Here is a 23,347-nt window from a genome sequence, read left to right as displayed (position 1 = left end):
TTCATCAGCTGTCAGTCAGTGATGCAGCACATCCAGTATAAAGAGCAGCAGGGACTTCAGTGCTGGGACTGTACTAGGACTCATTGTTGCTTCACTTTTTCTAATCTTTGGATTTTTATTGAAGTTGATGAAAATGTTTTTCCCTCCTAGTTTGAGTTTGGACTTTCATTCATTAGAAGAACCTTGGTGTGTCCACTCTGAGCTCTGTAGGAACCCCAACAACAAGCCCAACAATCCAGATGGACGGTTCCAGCTGTTAACTGGAGGAATTCCATCCAAACATCTGCTCTCACTAAATTCTTCCTCACCTACAGACTGTGTTCTTCACTGCTTTAATCTTGGAAATGAATGCAGTCATTGGTCTGCGTGTTGCTTTGTTCAGAGAGCTGATTGGCTGTTGAGAGCGTTTGATCAGAGCGTGTCAGCCGTTACTATGGTGACCATAAAATAAACAGGAAGTGTTTGCGTCCAATCCTGAAGCCTGTCACCGGTCTCCTCTCACAGCTTCACTGAGAAGCTGCAGCTTTACAGGAAACACTGGATCTTTGTTTCACACTGACTGTGTTTAGTACAATACTGCTGACAGCACCACCCACTCACTCCATCACTCTACTGACCTCAGAGTCTCCAGTCTGTAGTCTGGACTCTGCTTAAGATCAGACAGCTGCTTCACATCTGGATCCTTCAGCTTGTTTCCTCTCAGGTCCAGCTCTCTCAGATGGGAGGGATTGGACTTCAGTGCTGCTGCCAGATAATCACAGCTGATCTTTGACAAACCACAACTCCTCAATCTGTATAAAGAATGAAAGATATAAGTTTATTAGAAAAAGTGTGAGCTTGAAATCATTCAGTGTTTCATCATCTGTTCAGAGCTGAAGAAGCTTCAGAATGTAGAAGTTTAGAAAATGGAAACTCCAAACAGCTGAAGCCAACAGGAAGCAGCTTCAAACAGGAAACTGTGCAGAGTTTCAGACTATATGTCCTGATGCAGCCAGTTGGATTTTGGAGATTTGAATCTCTGTTCTGTGACTAAGTCCTTGAATCATTTCTTCCAGTTGGTCCAACAAGACAGACTAAGTGTTGGACATGTGTTGTGGCTCCATTAGGGGAGCTTCTAAATGTGATGTGATGGCCCCTCTGGGTCTGTCAGGTCACAGGACTGAAGAGAGCTCAAACTGGGCACACAGTTGTTCCAGTCTGGACCAAAGACTCTATACTGGGACTGAGGGACTGCTTTGACTGCACCCACTGGGACTTTTTAAAGGCTCATGTTCTCACTTAGATCATCGATTTCTACTTACATTTCTTTCTGGGAAAATGGGGATTACTTTGGAAACAGGAAGTATTTTCCCCAATAAGCAGCCCTGGATTTGTAAATCACTCCAACATGTTCTCAGGCAGAAGAAGCTGTCTTGTTATGAGGGAGAGAAGAAAAAGATTGAGGCACAGAAACTTGTTGAAAGAGAGATAAAGCAGCTAAAATCAGGTGTAAAAGTAAAGCAGAGGATGAGCTGAATAAAGGACACTCAAGGCTGGCTTGGAAAGGAATGAAGTCCATGGTGGGGATGCAGAACAAGGAGCAAAGATGAATGTGATGCTGAATCAGCAGAAGACTTGGACTCATTTGATTCCAGCTTTGATATCATTGATTTCAATGAAGAGCTTTGTGATTGTAGCAAAGGGCTGGTAGCTCTGAGAGTCCCACTGATGAGGTGTTTGTGTGGAAATCTCTTAGTGGGACCAAAGAGAGAAAAAGCCCTGGTCCTGATGCTGTGGGAGGGAAATGATTGAAGTGTGCTGTGAGGAACTGACTGGGAGATTTTCACACATTTTCCAGTCCTTCTTGGAACAACAGGAAGTTCCCAGCATATGGAAACAAAGGTTAAGTGTCCTATGGCACTCAGTGATGATGGTCCTGTGGCCCCACCACCTCCACCTCTTTGTAAAGGAACTAACTGTAATCTGAAGCTTCAAATGGAACTAAGACTTCCTCCACTAGGTGGCAGTGTCTGATGAGAAAGTGTTAGTGGAGCTGGCCTGGAGTCAGAAACAGGAAGATGCAGGATTTGGGCTGAAATGGGGAAAAGTGGTTAGCACTAGTGCCTTAAAGCAAGAAGTTTGTAGGTTGAAGCTTGTTGGCCTTTCTGTGGAGGTTGGATGTTCTCCCACAGTCCAATGAAATGCTGCTTAGGTTCATTGGTGCTTCTAAATTGGCTGTAGGTGTGCATGTGAGAGAGTGCTTCTCTGTCTCTCTCTGCTGGCCCTATGATGGACTGCTCACCTGTGCAGGTGGACCACGCCTCTTGCCCTATGACAGCTAGGGCACAGGCTCCAGCCCTGTGAGCCTAAGCTGAATAAACAGTTAGCAAAAATGATCCATAGATGGCCTGAAATTCCCCAGTTAGCAGTTTGGTAGATAGCTATGACATGCTAATCCCATCCAGCAGCTGTATTCTACCTGTAAGCTGATCCCTGCTGAGCCAAAGCACTTTTTCATATACAAATTACAACCTTTAATAGAAACCTATTGGTCAGCATCTTATTAGCCTGCTGTTAGCTTCATTCCACAGAAAACTGAGAGAAACTAACAGAGTTGATAAAGAATAAAGAGAAATGTGCTGATTTAAAGCCTTTGAAGTGCTTCAGATGATCTCTGTCCACTTCTGTCCACTCATTCATTCATGTAAGCTTTCTAATGCAGCTTTGATCTTCACAGTCTGCTTTATGAAACTCATTCTAACCCTGAATGTCAGAGTGCTCCTCCTTCTCTTTCCCATCATTCATGCTGGCAGTGGAGGAGATTTGGATGTTGGACTGTGTTTTGGATGATGTGTGTATGTTTGTGTTGGACTGCTGTCTGTAAAGCAAACGCACATTTTGCTTTGGATTTCAGTGTCAGACAGACTTTAAGGTGGAATGAAGAGTTTGAGAGTTTCACAGTGAATTATCCAGTGGAGGATTTTTCTTCTTCTTTGAAGGTTTGAAATGTGAACATTGTTCTGCTAGAATGTTAAGGACAAAAGAGATATTTTTAATGTGTATCTGCTCATTAGATTGTCTTATGTATAAAAGAAGGTCAGCTTTGACACTAGGTCACATTCTGACAGGAAAATGCATGTTTTTTGTAGAGTATGAGCAACAGACAGAGTGAAACAAAGTTCAGACTGGTTGCCCTGGCAACAGACTTTAAAAGGGGGAAGTTATTGCAAGCTGCACAGGAAGTTTTAGTGCACAGGCATATTAATAAATCAGACACAGAAAAGAGGAACTGAAAAGAAGGAGTTTTGTTTGTAATGAAACTGTGTGTGTCACGTGTGACGTCTGAAGTGGTGATGGCATTTCCGGCTCTTTTTAGAGAACCGGCTCTTTCGGTTCGGCTCACTAAAAAGAGCCGGCTCTTCAGGTTGTTTTGTTGCTTTAATTAATTTATTATTAACAATAATATAAAATTATGCAAAAAAGGAATTACTAATGTAAAAAAAAGTGGTTTTATTTATATATGTTTATATATAAATATATGCGGTGGCCCCTAGAGACAAAACACGTACAAACTCCAAAAAGCACATACAAACTCCAAAACACATTTCTAGCATGAACTGAACTTCCAAAACAGAGCTACTTAGATCACTTAAATTACACAATTGAAAACATGAAAGCATATGTGTATTGTTTGTGTATTTATACACAAGCATTCATATATAGTCAAATAATTAAAAAAAAAAAAATGTTTATTTACCTGTTACTACCACACACCAAATCCAGTCGTTGGTACTTGCTGGCTTGTGTAGCCACTAGGTAACAAAAGCTCAACACTGCCCCTAGCATCCTGGAGCACTTCTGTTGTCTTTTGTACGTGTTTTGAGTTTTTATGTGCTTCTGAGTTTTTACGTGTTTTGGAGTTTGTACGTCCTTCGGAGTTTGTACGTGTTTTTACGTGTTTTGGAGTTTATACGTCTTTTGGAGTTTTTACGTGTTTTGGAGTTTGTACGTGTTTTGGAGTTTGTACGTGCTTCAGGGTTCGTACGTGTTTTGAAGTTTGTATGTGCTTTGTCTGTAGGGGCCACCGTAAATATACTTTTATTTATTCACTCCACATAAAATGTAATAAATAAATCATATAATACAAAAATCAACTATTCACAACTATTTACATTTCAACTTTTAACTATTTAAATTTTCAGCTTTTTCCTTTTACAAATTTAAAGTGAAACAACACAAAACACTGCAAACCACAACACAATTAAATATAAATTATAATATGAAAACAAAAAGAAGATGCATATTCTCTGTCATATGGGCCTGCATGAATAAACTTTCTGAATCCTTTATCATCTGCAACTGAAAATAGTTGTGGATGATTACTATACCTTTCTAATGTTGTTGTCCCTGCCTCTCTTTCTCTCTCTCTGGCTCTGTTCCTGTGCTACTGAGTGTAACTACCGCCCCTCCCCCCTCTGCCCAGTGCAAAGAACAAGGCTCGCATGCTGAGTGAAGCGGAAAAAAAGTGCGAGAGAGAGGGTGAGAAAAAGAAAAAAAAAAAACGGCTTGCATCGTTCACATCAAAGACCCGACTCTAAGAGCCATTTCGTTCGCGACTGACTCATCACTAGTCTGAAGTACCGAAATAACACCATATAAGACACATGTTGAGCTTCAAATGTTAGAGATCCTGTAACTGTTTTTTGGGGCTGTGCAGCGCTCTCTCTTCCGGAAGATGATTGAAAATAAAGAAATATAAAATGTTTTGACCACTATGAGTCGGGTTTTCTCTGTTCTATGGGGACAAAAGAATCGGGGTTTAATAACAGTCAATGGACGAAACCAGAGAAGAAGAAAACAGACTTTACCATGAAGATCCTCAGTGTGGATCAGTATAATATCAGCCTGATGTCTGCAGTTTAGTGTCAGCACAACTTTCACATCATATTCATCTCAGCACAACTAAAACATGCTGACTGACCTCAGAGTTTCAAGTCCACACCCTGGACTCTCCAGAAAACCACAGAGATGCTTCACTCCTGAATCCTGCAGGTTGTTCTTAGTCGAGAACCAGGAGTCATTACTCAGGTCCAGCTGTCTCAGATGGGAGGGGTTGAACTTCAGTGCTGCTTCCAGATAATCACAGGTGATCTCTGACAAACCACAGTTCATCAATCTGTATAAAGAATGAAAGATGTAAGCTTATTAGAAAAAGTGTGAGCTTGAAATCATTCAGTGTTCAGAATGTAGAAGTTTAGAAAATGGAAACTCCAAACAGCTGAAGCAAACAGGAAGCAGCTTCAGCAACAGGAAACTGTGCAGAGTTTCAGACTATATGTCCTGATGCAGCCAGTTGGATTTTGGAGATTTGAATCTCTGTTCTGTGACTAAGTCCTTGAATCATTTCTTCCAGTTGGTCCAACAAGACAGACTAAGTATTGGACATGTGTTGTGGCTCCATTAGGGGAGCTTCTAAATGTGATGTGATGGCCCCTCTGGGTCTGTCAGGTCACAGGACTGAAGAGAGCTCAAACTGGGCACACAGTTGTTCCAGTCTGGACCAAAGACTCTATACTGGGACTGAGGGACTGCTTTGACTGCACCCACTGGGACTTTTTAAAGGCTCGTGTTCTCACTTAGATCATCGATTTCTACTTACATTTCTTTCTGGGAAAAATGGGGATTACTTTGGAAACAGGAAGTATTTTCCCCAATAAGCAGCCCTGGATTAGTAAATCACTCCAACATGTTCTCAGGCAGAAGAAGCTGTCTTGTTATGAGGGAGAGAAGAAAAAGATTGAGGCACAGAAACTTGTTGAAAGAGAGATAAAGCAGCTAAAATCAGGTGTAAAAGTAAAGCAGAGGATGAGCTCAATAAAGGACACTCAAGGCTGGCTTGGAAAGGAATGAAGTCCATGGTGGGGATGCAGAACAAGGAGCAAAGATAAATGTGATGCTGAATCAGCAGAAGACTTGGACTCATTTGATTCCAGCTTTGATATCATTGATGTCAATGAAGAGCTTTGTGATTGTAGCAAAGGGCTGGTAGCTCTGAGAGTCCCACTGATGAGGTGTTTGTGTGGAAATCTCTTAGTGGGACCAAAGAGAGAAAAAGCCCTGGTCCTGATGCTGTGGGAGGGAAATGATTGAAGTGTGCTGTGAGGAACTGACTGGGAGACTTTCACACATTTTCCAGTCCTCCTTGGAACAACAAGGAGTTCCCAGCATATGGAAACAAAGGTTAAGTGTCCTATGGCACTCAGTGATGATGGTGCTGTGGCCCCACCACCTCCACCTCTTTGTAAAGGAACTAACTGTAATCTGAAGCTTCAAATGGAACTAAGACTTCCTCCACTAGGTGGCAGTATCTGATGAGAAAGTGTTAGTGGAGCTGGCCTGGAGTCAGAAACAGGAAGATGCAGGATTTGGGCTGAAATGGGGAAAAGTGGTTCGCACTAGTGCCTTAAAGCAAGAAGGTTGTAGGTTGAAGCTTGTTGGCCTTTCTGTGGAGGTTGGATGTTCTCCCACAGTCCAATGAAATGCTGCTTAGGTTCATTGGTGCTTCTAAATTGGCTGTAGGTGTGGATGTGAGAGAGTGCTTCTCTGTCTCTCTCTGTTTGCCCTGTGATGGACTGCTCACCTGTGCAGGTGGACCACGCCTCTTGCCCATGACAGCTAGGGCACAGGCTCCAGCCCTGTGAGCCTAAGCTGAATAAACAGTTAGCAAAAATGATCCATAGATGGCCTGAAATTCCCCAGTTAGCAGTTTGGTAGATAGCTATGACATGCTAATTCCATCCAGTAGCTGTATTCTACCTGTAAGATGATCTCTGCTGAGCCAAAGCACTTTTTCATATACAAATTACAACCTTTTATAGAAACCTATTGGTCAGCATCTTATTAGCCTGCTGTTAGCTTCATTCCACAGAAAACTGAGAGAAACTAACAGAGTTGATAAAGAATAAAGAGAAATGTGCTGATTTAAAGCCTTTGAAGTGCTTCAGGTGATCTCTGTCCACTTCTGTCCACTCATTCATTCATGTAAGCTTTCTAATGCAGCTTTGATCTTCACAGTCTGCTTTATGAAACTCATTCTAACCCTGAATGTCAGAGTGTTCCTCCTTCTCTTTCCCATCATTCAAGCTGGCAGTGGAGAAGATTTGGATGTTGGACTGTGTTTTGGATGATGTGTGTTTGTTTGTGTTGGACTGCTGTCTGTAAAGCAAACGCACATTTTGCTTTGGATTTCAGCGTCACACAGACTTTAAGGTGGAATGAAGAGTTTGACAGTTTCACAGTGAATTATCCAGTGGAGGATTTTTCTTCTTCTTTGAAGGTTTGAAATGTGAACATTGTTCTGCTGCAGTCAATGGACTAAACAAGAGAAGAAGAAAACAGACTTTACCATGAAGATCCTCAGTGTGGATCAGTATAATATCAGCCTGATGTCTGCAGTTTAGTGTCAGCACAACTTTAACATCATATTCATCTCAGCACAACTAAAACATGCTGACTGACCTCAGAGTTTCAAGTCCACATCCTGGACTCTCCAGGAAACCACACAGATGCTTCACTCCTGAATCCTGCAGCTTGTTGTTGTTACTCAGGTCCAGCTGTCTCAGATGGGAGGGGTTGGACTTCAGTGCTGCTGCCAGATAATCACAGCTGATCTTTGACAAACCACAGTAACTCAATCTGTATAAAGAGTGAAAGCTGTAAGTTTATTAGAAAAAGTGTGAGCTTGAAATCATTCAGTGTTTCATCATCTGTTCAGAGCTGAAGAAGGTTCAGAATGTAGAAGTTTAGAAAATGGAAACTCCAAACAGCTGAAGCCAACAGGAAGCAGCTTCAAACAAACACAACAAGAGAAAAAACTCTGAATGTTTCACATTAAAGTCGTACATTTCTCATAAAAACAGGAAAAAGACTTGAAAAAGTCGTGTTTTTCCTTCCAGGAACCACAAGGCTTCACTTTTAAAGGTGAAGTGTGAAAGAAATGGACATATTTGAAGTCCAACACCTTTTTCCAGTCACATTATTCAAGCAGACAAACTACAAGCTCATTTTCATTCCAACAAGTCATCTTCTGACCTGGACTAACAACACTGGTCTCTATGTGCAGCTGGCTGTGAGACCAGTGCTCAGGGAGCGTCTACAAAGTGCAACACTGAAAGAACATCACACACTCATTTGCTTCCATCATCCAACCTGAAGAGGAAATAGAGAGACCTCCCCTTCAAAGTAAAAGCTGCTCCTTTTGGACACAGTATCAAAGAAAGTCTACAGTATAACATAGAAAAGACAGAACAAAGTTTTGGTTGTTTTTCAATTGTGCAGAAATGAAACTACACTAAGCTCAATTATGTGACAGACATTTCATCCCATGTCAGTTTGGCCTCATCCTTGGCTGGATTATCCAGCACACACTCTGACCACAGGCCCAGGGGCCACGCACAGCTGGGCTCCATCCAAGAGACAGGAAACAAACCAACACAATAATAAAAAGCACCATGTGATCTTCTTACATCTTCAAGACAAACATAGTAAAAACATGAGCATATTTGTTTCCTGATAAAATGATGTGACAGGTAGAACAGAGTAAAGTGGTGGTGTTACAGCCTTTCTCCCCTCTGCTGCCGAGGCTGTTAGTCTCTCCCAAACTCAGCTACAGGACTTCCAAATGAATGAAAGCAGCAGAAGTGGCTTTACAAATGAAAGAGGAAGCGGAGAAGAAAAGGAGAGGGAGGCCACCCTGACCATCACTCCAGCTGAAAACATCACACTTCCATTAAAGTTGGTGAGGAAATGTTGAGCAGGATGAGCTGCTGGCTAATCTGGAGGCTGTAGCAGCAGCTCACAGTCATCGTGGATTTCCACTCATGAAAAAGCTCTGGCTGCTTCATTTCTCATCTCATATCAGAGACTTTAAAGCTTCACTGAAGCTGTACTGTGATGCTTCCATATCCCAGTGAGGCCTCCATAATGATTTCAGCTGTTCTGTACACACACTGTGTGCCCTGTATGGCTCAAAGTCTCTGCAGCCTGTTTTTATCTGCTATCATCAGATCTTCATCATCCTCATTCACATCCCTCACACACTCTACAGCCTCATCAGCACTGACTTCATCTTCACTGACTGATGGAGCACAACATGAACCTGTGGAGTCTGAAACACTGTCCTGTCAAACATCTCCCCGTCACCACTCCACTTCTGTCAGCCTTTAAATGAACCCTGCTCAAGTCTGTCACTTCTGTTTGGAGCCAAAAGGAAAAACTGTTGTTCAGTCGTTTGGAAAGACGCAACATTTCTGAAAGCACTCAAACTTCTTCACATTTGTCTTCAAACACATCCTGAACATTTAGGAACTAAAGAAAGTTTCAAACATTAATCAAAGACATGAAATATAGAAAAACAACAACAGCCACAGTCAGTGAACTCACCTCAGAATCTCCAGTCGACAGTTTGGACTCTCCAGTCCAGCACACAGAAGCTTCACACCTGAATCCTGGAGGTTGTAGTTTTCACTCATGTCCAGCTGTGTCAGATGGGAGTGGTTGGACTTCAGAGCTGAGGCCACAACTTCACAGTGAGACTCTGAGAGTCGACAGTGAGTCAGTCTGTGATGATAGAAAATATAAAATGTGTTATTATAAAAGCAGAAAATCTGCATTATAAATACAGACTGAATGTATATGAAGACAAAACAGAGTGAGGTCATAATCTGATGAATCTGCTCTTCACATCTGTGCTTCAGCTCCTCTTACTGTGTTTGACATGACACAACGATTGAGTCTCTCTCAGACCTGCAGACTTTTAATGAGAATCTTTGTTTGGCTTTAATCTGCAGATGAAGGAGGAAGATGGTGTCACATTTAGGCTTCCATAATGTCCACAGTCCGTCACTGAGATCTGATCCAGAGTCAGAGTGAAGACACACATTTGGACTGTTTCCTGTTTTGACTCCAGAACATTTTGAATGAGTTCAGCTCAGTGAAGAGTTCCAGCTGGAAAGATGATCTCTGTTGGCTACCTGCTGTCAGGTACAACTGATCACGTCCACACGCAGGAAAAACCTGCTGACTGTTACCAAACGGAGCAGAAATCTCATCACTGGACAATAATGATGAATGAACTCAGAGCTGCTGATATCAGATCTGATTTCAGGGGAACTAAACACAGAAATGACAGAAAGGAGAGAGAGGATGGAGACAGCAAAGAGAGAGCAAACACAAACAGGTGAGAGTGGACAGGTGACTAAGGTCAGCAACCAATCAGAGAGCTTCTGTTTGACCCACAGTCACTGATGATGACTGCACATAACCAAGCAGTGTGTTACTCTGATATCAAATATGGATCCTGCTCTTATAATAATGATTATCAGATGATATTATTGTGTTATTTTGTAGCTGAATAAGATGTTTGTGTGATTATCAGTGAAAGAAGCAGTGAGGAGGATGGAGAGAGAGAGAGGACAGAGGGTCAAGTTAGAAACACTAAAAGGATTTTTCCTGGATTTCATGGATGATTGGAGAGATTTCCAGCAGGACACTTAAACATGTCAATGGACGTCCTAAAGAACATATTCACTGATATGAAACGTGTCATTGAACAGGATTAATATCAGTGGAAACATGGTGGAAACAGCTGTGACTGCATGGATGTGACACACTTCAAATCTGTTCTCCACTCTTGGATTTGGGATCCATGGAGCTGCTGCTGAGTCTGTACAATAAAGGAATGGTGTGGAAGGTTGCAGCGTACGGACACAAACACTTTGTGGTTACAATCTGATTTTATTTTCAACATTAAACTACTAACCTACACTGATCAATGATGTTAATGATCACATCTGGACTCACCCAGCATTTCTGCAGTTCCTCACAGCTGGAATCAGTCTCTGTCGTCCCTGCTCTGATGTGTTGTACTTCTGCAGGTCCAACTCATCCAGAACCTCCTCTGACATCTGCAGCATGAAGGCCAGAGCTGAGCACTGGATCTCAGAGAGTTTCTTCGCTGATCTGTTCTCTGACTTCAGGAACTCTTGGATCTCCTGATGTATTGAGAGGTCGTTCATCTCCATCAGACAGTGGAAGATGTTGATGCTTCTGTCAGGAGAGACTTCATCACTGTTCATCTTCTTCAGGTTGTTGATGACTCTCTGGATGGTTCCTGGACTGATCTCTGTCTGACCCAGCAGACCTACTAAGAGTCTCTGGTTGGACTCCAGACAGAGGCCATGAAGGAAGCAAACAAACAGGTCCAGGTGGCCATTTTTACTCTGGAGGGATTTATCCATGGCTCGTTTAAGGAAATCATCCAGAGAGGACTCGTTGTATTTTTGTCCCAAAAAGTCCCTCAGCACCTCTGATTTCCTGTTGGTGAAACAGTGGAACATGTAGACTGCAGCCAGAAACTCCTGAATGCTCAGATGAACAAAGCAGTAGACTGGTTTCTGGAAGATCACACACTCTCTTTTGAAGATCTCTGTACAAACTCCTGAGTGCACCGAGGCCTCTGTCACATCCAGACCACACTGCTCCAGGTCTTCTTGGTAGAACATGATGTTTCCTTTCTCCAGATGTTCAAACGCCAGCCTCCCCAGCTTCAGAAGAACTTCCCTGTCAGCCTCCGTCAGCTCCTGTGGACTCGTCTCATGTCCTTCATGGTACTTGTTCTTCTTCCTCTTTGTCTGAACCAGCAGGAAGTGTGAGTACATGTCAGTCAGGGTCTTGGGCAGCTCTCCTCTCTGCTCTGTAGTCAACATGTGCTCCAGAACTGTAGCAGTGATCCAGCAGAAGACTGGGATACTACACATGATGTGGAGGCTCCTGGATGTCTTCATGTGGGAGATGATTCTGCTGGACTCTTCATCACTGAATCTCCTCCTGAAGTACTCCTCCTTCTGGGCGTCAGTGAAGCCTCGAACTTCTGTTAGCCTGTCAACACATGTAGGAGGGATCTGATTGGCTGCTGCGGGTCGGGAAGTTATCCAGACGAGAGCCGAGGGAAGCAGATTCCCCTGGATGAGGTTTGTCAGCAGCTGGCTGACTGATGACTTCTGTGTGACATCAGACAGCAGCTTCCTGTTGGTGAAATCCAATGAAAGTCTGCTTTCATCCAGGCCGTCAAAGATGAACAAAAGCTGAGAGACAGCCAGCTTCTCTGCTGTGACCTTCTGTAATGTTGGATGGAAAACATGGAGCAGCTCCAGAAGACTGTACTGCTCATCTCTGATCAGGTTCAGCTCCCTGAATGAAAGCAGAACCACCACACTGACATGTTGGTTCTCCAAGCCCTCTGCCCAGTCCAGAGTGAACTTCTGCACTGAGAAGGTTTTTCCAACACCAGCCACGCCGTTGGTCAGAACCACTCTGATGGGTCTCTGTTGGTCAGGTAAGGCCTTAAAGATGTCCTGGCACCTGATTGGAGCGTCATGGAGGGCGTCCATCTTGGAAGCTGTCTCCAGCTGCCTCACCTCATGTTGGGTATGAACCTCTTCACTCTGTCCCTCTGTGATGTAGAGCTCAGTGTAGATCCTGTTGAGGAGGGTTCTACTTCCTGTTTCATCACTTCCTTCAGTCACACATTCACATCTCCTCCTCAGACTGATCTTATGTTCATCTAAAACCTGCAGACCAACATCTGCTGAAAGAAAGAAAAACAATGAGACTAAAGAGAAAGAAAACTCTTCAATGTCTGAACAACACAACAAGTCCAGTTTTCAGAAATGAGTCCATCAGCAGACAGATGTTCAGTCTTACTTTGTACACAGCTGCTCTGACTGGCTGTCTGCAGTCCAGCTCTGCTTCTGGATCTTTCTCCACACTGGGGACAGGAGGAGTCTCCTGATGAAGCAGACTGGTCCCAGTATGAGGAGATGCACTGTCTGCAGAACCAGTGTCCACAGCTGGCAGTGACTGGATCCTTCAGGACGCCCTGACACAAAGCACAGCAGGACAGCTGCTCCTCCTCACAAACACCACTCCTCTTCCTCCTCCTCTCTCTGTGAACACATTTCTTTATCACTAAAAACATTTACTGTCAGTGAAAAACATCCAGATTTGACCAAACTGCAGTTCCTCACAGTTCCTTTGATTTCATCAACACCAATGAGCTGCTCTTCCTGTCTGCCTGTCTCATTAAACACTGAGCGATGAATACAAACTCAACACTTCCTGCAGACTTCCTGACTTCACAATAAAAGCTTTCCATCAGAGAGAGACAGTTATGACTTTCACTGTTTTACAGCTGCTGTGTGCAGATTATCTGGGTCAGTTCACTCTGAAGCAGCTTAGAAGTGTCCGTGTAGAGCCGTGGTCTGACACACAGAGACTTCTGATTTTCTCTATTTAAACAAACATGATGACGATGAGCAGGTTTCTCTTCTAGTATAAACTCTGTGTCTCTCTGGCTGGCTCATGATGGCTTTTCAGGTTTTGTTTATGTTTTGCTCTCTCCTGCTAGCATCTTGCCTGCCTGGGTGGAGCTTGTAATGGCCTCTCGCTCTTGGTCCACACAGTTATGATGATTACACCACCTGTTGCTGATTCACCTGGGCTTACCGGTAACCATTTAACGCTGCGGCATGGAGCAGTTTGTCGCTGGGACATTGACCCTCCTGTGTTCATGATCTTGCTAAGAAATCTCTCTCCAAATTCACCAGTTGGATTAACTTTGTGTATACTTTGAGTATATATTTCCCCGGACCTGGTTACAGACTCTTACCTCTTACCGTGTGGAGAGCAGGACAAGAGTGACTGAAGAGGAGTGAGTGTGGACGCCCTTCCCTCTTTTCCCTGGAGCCCTGGACCCCCTCCCCAACTCCCTGTACATATATAAAGCACTGTGGTTCACCCCTTTGGTAAATAAACTGTCACCTTTTTGTTTGTCAGAACTCAGTCTGTGCTTGAGTTCCTCTGTTAGCCATGACATTTTGTTGGTTCTCTCTCTTCAGGTCCCTGTAAGTGTTTGATCTAAAACATTATCTTTATTCTGCTTTGATTGTTTTGTGTGCTGAGGGACATTGTTGCATGATCCACTTTTTGTTATCACTCAAATATCCTGATACTTTCAGAAAGTTGGAGAGCTCTCCTGGCTTGCTTAGTCTTTGCTCTGTACTGCAGTACTTGCATTGGTTTCACTGGACAAGTCTGCATGTGAATCTACAACTGATCTGACATTGTGGCACAAACACAGTAAACAAACACTACGAGCGCCTTGTTTCATGTGCAGTGGCTTTCTTCTCATTCTGTTACTGAACACTGTATGAAAAGCCTCTCACTGCCAGCATCCTTCCAGCCCCACGACAACAAGACCAACTCCCATCTTCACAACACCAAGAATTTTCCCCCTTTTCTTTGGAGAAACTGAGAAGCCAATAGGATTGTAGCTCAAACTTGCCCACAGTCCTGCTTCATCACTGCTCACTCCTACCTGTGTTGGTGCTCAGTGGACAGTCATGAATGCTAGCATGAATGCTAAATGTACTGCTGTGGATGATCAGCAGAACAAGATGTTGTCAGTTTGACTGTTTGCTGTATTTAAAGTGTTTTTCTCAGTTCGTCTGTATTCAAAGTGCATTCGGGGCTTTAGCTGACAGCTCTTTGTGCTAACAAACTAAACTCTCTTAGTTTAAGCCAACAGACTTCACCAAACACAAAGCCTGCTGCTGCCTCCATGGGTTAGCTTGTGTGACTGGTGTTTGCACCAATGAAATCTAAATCACACTAATGTGTCCTCCAAGGTGTTTGGTGGGAGCACTGAGTGAAACATAAGAGTTCTGGTAAAATAACAAACAGGGCTGTGAGAGCAACTGAAGTGATAAAAATACTGTTTAAAGATAAAAAACACTTTGATGTTCCCTCGTCACCTAACAAAGTCCAAACCCTGTGAACTATTTTAGCTTTAATAATTGTGGATTCAGGTATCATGAACCCATCTTTGGACATTTGTAATTAAATATTTTAAAACTCCATCAAAGACTCCTGATGTGGCTGTTTGGAGAAGGAAAAGAAGGACAAAGTGGAGCGTCGAGCTGAGGCTTCATTCACTGCAAACCTACAGTTATGTTTTCTTATTTCTGCTGTTTGCATGTTCACAGCTGAAATAAAGCTGCCTCTTTGACTTCATCCTGTTGTGTTTGGGTCCAATCCTGCCTGCCACACAGCGCTACAGGACAAAGTCTAAGATTTTTATCTTTTTAATGAATCTTTGGTCATATTTATCCAGGAAAACACAAACATGTAAAGGAGTCATCACAGGTCTCTGACCTCGTTGGTCCAGGTTCAGCACTGAAGTCTGGAGGGTGAGGTATGGACCAGTCACTCCTGTCAGACAGACAGCTGGATCCTGCAGACTGTGACCTCTGACCTCTGCAGACACAAACATGTTTTATTCAATGATCAATTCTCTGATGAAGTGATTGAAGCAGCTGTGATCACACAGACTGCAGATAATGCAGCTGTTTCCTGTCAGTAACAGTCCTCTTAGATTAGAGTTCAGCTTTTTACAGGAAAACAAATATCCCTGAATGCAACAGTGAGACACAGTCTGCCTGTGTGGCTGTGATAGCTGCCGTTAGGAGCGCTCATGTGTTTGCAGTTAGACGAGGAGATGTTACCATCATGGACACGTTAACAAATCCTGGAGCATCACGTGGCACAAACACTTTGTGTTCCTGTCATCTGCAAGCAACAGGAAGTTCATTAATAAAGGCGGGATGGAGACGTGCCTGTGATGGTTCTCCTTCATCCAGCTGTTACACACATCTGGGCTCACACGACGAGCCTTTGTCTAATACAGCAGCTGCTCTCTGAACACTTTTCTGAAGAGGAGCTGCACAAACCTTTGTTTGCTTTCTAGAGCAGCGTATCAAAGTCAAACTACCCACTGCTAGCAGCTGTTTCTATCATAGTTTAGGATCCAGATGTGTGAGGTCTAGATTTACACCTCTGATTAAAATACATAGTTAAAAACAGCCAATTGAGTCCAAATGTGTCTTAAAACCAGATAAATTGACAGTTACAGATGAGCCTGTGTGTCCTTGGAGACACTGCTCTCCTACAGAGATGCATTTTAGAAACCAGGAAACATCAAAATCATTTAAATCAGAGAGTTCTTGTTACTAACAGCTCACCTCTCTGCAGCAGACACAGGCTGGGATTTAAAATTAATGCCTTGAGGATTGGACCAGTCACTCTTTAAGGACACAGAGCTGGATGGTTTCTGATTGACGCTAAAAGTAAGTGAACATGAAACATGTGTAACATCCAATGTGTCCAATACATTAAATAAAAAGTATAAATAAAGTATGTAAATAGTTTATTATTTAAATCGTTAAATTGTAAAAAGCTGATTAAAATTTAAAACATTTTAATACTGACATGAACTTACTTTTCGTCAGATGACTTTTTTCGCCTTAAATTACGAAAGAAATGCTTCACCCATTTGCTCTTAGAGGACACACCTCTGGGTGGAGGTCCAGGCTGGTTCCTGTGAATAATGATGGAGCAATGATATGAGTGCTGAGCTGTGACATGGAGAAGAGTCATGGACAGTTAGAGATGGTCATCTCACCTCTGAGCTTTGGTCTGGCTCTCATGTTCCCCACACAGAGTGGTTTTAGAGGGAGGGACTCCCTCCTCTCTGTCCTCACACTGATCCATGCTGCTCAATTCACATCAGCTCACACACACTTTCTACCTTCACCTGCAGAGGAAACACAAATCATTCATGTGCACATCAACTGAGAGCTCGTGTCTGATGTGTTGGACCAACATCCATCTGAGACGCAGCTTTCATCAGTTCACTACAAAAAGTGTCACAGAGCCCAGTTCAGCCTCCAAATCCTCCATTACTGTAGTCCTACAAAGCAGCAGGTCAAACATGGCTGCAGAGAGCAGCTTTATGTCAGTAACAATGTCCAGGACCGAGCTGACTGCTTACAGAGTTCATACTCTAACTGCTAGCTGCTCTGCTAGCTAAGCTAACTCAGTAACAGTGACTCTGACAGCAGTTACTGTGGAACAGCGGCCGAGCTCAGGACACATTCAGTGTGTTTAGTCTGAGTCCTGGACTCTGATTCAATGGATTCAATCCAGCTCAGAGTTTCATGTGTTCATCAGAATAAAATACATGTACTAATATAACAGAAGTAATGCTCTGAATGCAGGACTGTAATGGAGGATAAATAAGGTTTTTACAGCCTGAAAGAAACATTCAGTTCATATATTTAATGCATTTAATTTAATGCAGATCTGTTAAATGATGATGGGTATGTTAAGATAGTTAAAGAGCTCCTCCATAAAATGTACAACAATGTAACAATTGGCAATTACATACATAGATGGTTTTTTTTTTAAATTTAAAGTTAAAGAATTTTCAATTATGTTTAGTAAAATGAAAAGTAGACAACAGAAGGAATTTGAAAGTAAATTACTTTACAATATAAATAACTATTGTAATAGACATTTTATGTCAGAGGCTGATAAGAAATCCCTGTTGTCTTTACAGGCTCAATTAGATGATCTATACAAGAAAAAGGCTCATGGAGCTTACATTAGAGCTCGTGCAAAATGGATAGAAGAAGGTGAAAAAGTGCTTCATATTTCTACAATTTGGAGAAACGGAAGCAAGAAAAGCAATCTATTAATACATTGATCGTAAATGGGGAGGAATGCACAAATCATAAGACTATAGCGGAAGAAAAACATAAATTTCACTCAAATTTATTCTCCTCGAAATATTTAATCACTGATTCATTAACTTGTTTTGATCAGATTGAACCTTATACTCCAAAAATCGATTCTGTATTCAGAGAAATGTGTGATTCTGATATATCACTGGATGACTGAGATCAAGCCACAAACTGAAAATGGACAAAGCTCCTGGTCAGGATGGCTTGACTGAAATCTTTTATAAATTCTTCTGGAAAGAAATAAAAGAGTTTTTCTTCAAAACTATTAGCGAAATCATTAGTAATGAAATGTTGGCAACGACAATAAAACAATAATTCAAACGGTATTTTGGTTTTATTTCCCCAAAATAATTTTCGAGAAGCTCTGAATTTCTCATAAAGTGCGACTTTGAAATTTCCAAATTAAATTATCCAATTTTCACAAACAGGTTTTCCAGTACTGGAAAAAGATATTAGCATATTTTTTCTCCACATACAAATTCGATTTGGAACAACAGATGTATACGATGAAAGAAAATCCATCTTTTATAAGGACTGGATGGATCATGGCATTTGGACGGTTTTACACCTTTTAGACAATGACGGAAATGTGTTAACATATAACAAATTCATAGATAATTATGGCATATCATGTACTCAGAGTAAATTCATTAAAGTTGTGAAAGCCATTCCCCCTGCAATGATTCAGATGTCTTCCCCAGATTGAACAACAACATGTCAACAACATGCTGAGCTGTGACTCTTCTTCCCTCTAAAGTCCTGGTGTTAACACTCACCCTGCATCAGCTTCACCTATTTTTAAATTGTTTTTACTTTTCAAACCGACGGATCATTTGAAGCCAACCATCCAAAAACTGCTTCAGCTGTGTTTGATGTTTATGCTACAGCCTGTTTACAATGTGTTACATACTTAAAAGGATAAATCAATATGAAGAACATGAAAGTAATTTGGGCTAAATGTGGAAGGAAAAATCTTCATTGACATTTAGTAGTGCTGTATATTGCTGATTATCCTGATTTGTTGTTTAGTTTTGCATTGTTACATAAAGATACATGTTAGAGGGATTTTTGGGTTGTTGGCGCCCTCTTGTAAGAATAATTAGATTGCAGATAGGGGGCAAGTGCTGAGAATTATTTTTTCTTCTTCCTGCGCCTTTTCATCCATGGGTGCAGTGTTATATTAATGGGAAGGAGGATCTGTATGTAGGAAACAAAACACTGTTGAACCATGTGTGAAATAAATAAATAAATGAAATGAAATATAATCAATATCAGATATCAGAGCAACAGAAACCTCGGTGATCAGGACGCTGGGACTGAGAACAGGAAGTGGCTCAAACGTCACAGGTTCATAACGTCACCCTGAACTCCACTCACGGAGTTTCTGTCGCCATTGTAGTTTTTAAAGTCCCGTGATAAAGGCGGGTCTTTCTGTGAATCCGCACGCTCATTGGCTAATAGCTCGAGATTGACACATCGTTATCCAATGAGCGTGCGGGAACTTCCGACATAAAGTTGTTTCCTTTGAAAAACCAAAGTCTGATTATTTTTGCCTCCACTGACGGAGCCTGTTGTTCCCGCCACAGAGACACAGTAATGTCAGAGCGGTGTTAACACTCACCCTGCCTCAGCACAGCTCTCACTCTCCTCCTGCTCTCTCACACTAAACGGAGGCTCAGCTAAACTCACTTCCTCTCTACTTACAGGAAACCAGCGCTCAGAGGAGCCGACCGGCCTCACATTTCAGCCACAGACACGAACAGCGTGGAATTATTTTATGTCATAAGAAGAAACATATTCATGTTAACACTCACCTGCCTCAGCTCCACCTTCCTCCTCCTGCTGCTCTGAACGGAGGCTCAATACTTTCACTTTCACTGCTGCTCCCTAAACACAGAGGATGCTGGGACTTGTAGTTGTTTCCTTCCGGTGCGGTCTTCCTCTTTGTTTGTTTGTGTTTGTGTTCAAGTTATTTCGATCATGTAAACATCAACAAAACACGTGAAGCATCACAGAGTTTGTATGTCGAGGTGGGTAGGAGGGTTTGAGGGTTTGGGGAGGGGTCAGAGGGAAGAGGTCTCTCAGTCTGGACAATCCACATTGATGGCATTGCATCTTTCAACGTGTTTGTGGGTCGATTTGGATGCTCCAGGTGTAAGAGCAGCCACTCAGCCTCTGCTGCAGATGTGTGTCACAAGTTCATCTAGTAGTAGGCTATGGCACTTGGCCACAGGTGGCAGCAGTGGACTGGTATTAAAACCCGATTCTTTGATCCCCATGATAGAACAGAGAAAACCCGACTCATAGTGGTCAAAACATTTATAATTCTTTATTCAATCATCCTCTGGAAGAGAGAGCCCTGCACAGCCCAATGGCAGTTGCAGGATCTCTAACATTAGAATCTAAAAATGTGTCTCATATAGGTGTTATTTTGGTACTTTAGACGTCACACAGTTTCAACAACTCCTTATATGGTACAAGTTCCTCTTTTCTTTCTTGCTTCCTGTATTTATTAATATGCTTGTATATTTCTACACTAACTTCCTGTTTTTCAGTCTGGCTGAGCACTTAGTTAGTGAGTCAAAAGTGGCCTTGCTTTACAAACCTTCATTATTAAAGTACATAAAACAATATAATTAGAAAATAAGCACTAAGAATATATTAATTACATGACAGTTCTTCCCTTTTCGTGTTTCCTAAGAAACACGACATAATTCCTAATTTATCCCATTAAGTTTACCTGCATGTTAAAAGGCTAAAATATAACAAAAGAGATTATGCTAAACAAAATGAAACCTATCAATTGCCCAACCCTATCTGTCCCCTCAACGGGTTGTATGTTTTCAATGTTTCATTATTATTCCGTCATAATTACTTCTATCCACAACAAATAAATCAAGCTCTAAGACAGCACCTGTGAAATGTGAAATGTCCTAAATCTACTTCCTACACCCCCTTTTTTACCCAGAATCCCAATTTAAACCCACTTCTGACTTCCCTCAGTGCTCACTGTAAACTCTAAACAGATACCATTAGCTTTTTCTGGTAAAAGGTCCTAGATTATTTTGTCAATCTTTGGAAACATCCTCTACAGAGTTTCATTTTTAAAACCCCTTTAACGGGTAGCGTATAACCGGCCTGAACACTGCGTTTGGGTTATTTACTTAACATAGAAATCCTACAACTATTCCTAAAGTCCCTCTCATTACTCTTCATTACTTTTATGCTCACATTTAACCTGTGTCTAACAAGCTTTTAATCTCCTAAACAACACATTTTCTGGAACTATGGTTCTCTGTGCTCTGTGCTTCTTTTGGTTCCCCTTTCTCTGGTTGGTTCCGTTCGGTCTGGGGCTTCCAGGATTCTCGCCACCAATGTGGTCGCTGTGGTCCTGAAATCTTCTCCTGTAAAGGATAGAAAACAAAACGCCTCTCTCTGCTACGCCTCAATAATCTACTGTGTGCATCTATTGTTCCCTTAATTGTTCAAAGTTGGTTCACAATATCATGTTCTGGGCTCTATCCTTTATATTAACTTTACTTAATCTTTACGTAATCTTAATTTACTTAATCTCAATGTTCTTTATGTGTGTGAGCAACACTTTTAATTTTATTAAACACACCCAGGGTAAGATATACACCATCACCATATCAACATAAAAACAGACAGAGACGTTCCTCTTTCTGTCACATTCTTCCATACATGGCAATTTGTTTCACCTTCCAGATGATTCCTGGGGACTTACAATTTCTTGACTCTTCTTCTGTCACTTGTTACTAGGCAGCTCAAATGCAGTTAGGAGCTAAATGAATTCCAGGCCCTCGGCCTGGCCTATGTTTAAATCATTTGTGTTTGTAAGCGTGTATGCGGTTTAACCTTCTGCTGCTCCAAGTCACTTACACAATAGATCATCGGGACATCGTGCCCAACGAAGCTTAAGACCTTGAATAGACTGAGCATCAACTCTTTCATGAGCACAATATGCAATGTGTGTATACAATGATTATAGCTGCACCTTTAATAAAAGTTTTAGTCTAATGCCAGTAGCTTTAATAAACAATTTAATGCAGTGTTAATGATGAAGGCTATATTGTAGCAGTAAAGTATTTTCTTTATTCCCACATTCCCTCTCTTGACCTTTCAAAAAGAAAGGTCACCACACTTCGTGTTGTGTCACTCCTCAGCCCATTCGGCCGCTTCTAAGTCCATCAATGGCATCATGGCCACCAGAACCACCGTTCCGGGGTCCACTGCCCTCGTTATTACCTTTTCCAGCAGTCCTCTGGCGCAAGGAATGAGACAACAACCGCAGGTGACCAGTATCGCTAAAAAGTGGCAGTAGAAAACATTGCAGACATGAAAAACCCCTTCCATTTCCCAAACACTGAGGTCATCCAGCTGTCCAGCGGATTGTCAATTCCCGAGTGCTCATGCATGGTTTTAGACAGAGTTTTCAGCCCCTCCAGAGCTCGGGTTACTGAGCCATCTGGAGCAGTGTTGTTGGGGATAAAGGTACAACACACTGCTCCAAACATGGCACCACACGCCCCCTTTCTTTCATGCCAACAACATGTCTAGGGCCATTCGATTTTGCACTCCCATCAGTGAGGTCGGACCCAACTGTTCTGTGAACCTCTCCATGGCATCTCTGGTCAGGTTAGAGAGGCTCAGCACATTATAATGGACATAGTTTATGCGATCAACATTCTTATTTGGAGTTATCCATATGAACATACTTTCAAATCCTGAAGCTAGTTGGTCCACTAGTTTATACTCATCTGGAACTCCCCTGGGCACTCCTATTGAGTCAGTCCAGGTAGGCGAGTTCATTCTAGGGTCATAAGCATGTATCCCCTGTGTCCCTCTCTTTGCCAAAATGTGTCTCTTATGTCTGGCTGCCAATGTGCGTGTGTTGCATTGTCGTATGGCTTTTACTTTGTTCCCGATTAGCATGAGTGGAGCTCCGAGTCACACCATTGCGCACGTCCCTTCACTTCCCATATGGGCACGAACCAAAAGGGTGTTACGTCCACAATAATAATAGAGCCCACTTCTTGCCCATGTTCCAATTAAAGTGTTCGTTTGGCTTACTTTGTTTGTGGTTCTCCCCGTGAGTGTGACAGAGCACCAACTCGGGTCAATCTCTCCCAACTTGTCCTTTACCGTATCCGTTGAGAATTTAAAGCATGTGTAGTTGTTTCGTTTGGGCATGAATGGTCCTACTTGTGTTTGCTTGTGAATTAGGGGAAATAAGCTGGACAAGATAGTCCAGTTGCCAGTGCTCACCGCTTCTCTAGTCATCCGCAACATGCAGTCATAGCCCCACTTGTCCTCTGGATACAGTGGTGCGGGCTCCGTGAACAAACGTGGTCTAGCTGAAGCACAGGCAACACAATCAGATACATGTTGTTCTTTAGCATTTTGAGCCACCCAGTCCAGCCAGAGGTTACTGTCACTGAAGCCGGTGGCACGCTCAATCAGGTCCTCAGTCCTAGTGTAATCCACCGTCAGGACTGGCCTCCCGTTTGTTTCCTGCTCCTCTTAATGTAATGGTACATTTTATTTTACTTTATCAGACTTACCCAAAATATATATGCTTTCGTTACGTTGCTCCTGTCTCCCTCCAGTACCAGCTCTTTTAATAATTTAGTATTTAAAAGGGAAAATACCTT

The 23,347-nt window shown here is 42.3% G+C and overlaps 1 protein-coding gene across 1 annotated transcript in view; it reads right to left on the bottom strand.

Annotated features, from left to right (window-relative positions):
* LOC309702568 (uncharacterized protein) overlaps nt 1-23,347 on the bottom strand; it is a 1,257,380-nt gene that overhangs the window by 623,803 nt on the left and 610,230 nt on the right. The window contains exons 18-19 of the mRNA XM_082527161.1: nt 7,498-7,674; nt 4,961-5,155 (exon numbers count right to left, since the gene is read on the bottom strand). Of these exons, the coding sequence (XP_082383287.1) occupies nt 4,961-5,155; nt 7,498-7,674 (372 nt within the window). The remainder of the gene's footprint in view (nt 1-4,960; nt 5,156-7,497; nt 7,675-23,347) is intronic.

Source organism: Aulonocara stuartgranti (genome assembly GCF_965226115.1).
Source record: "Aulonocara stuartgranti genome assembly, chromosome: 3".
Lineage (NCBI taxonomy): Eukaryota > Metazoa > Chordata > Actinopteri > Cichliformes > Cichlidae > Aulonocara > Aulonocara stuartgranti.
This window is presented reverse-complemented; position numbering and strand designations above follow the sequence as displayed.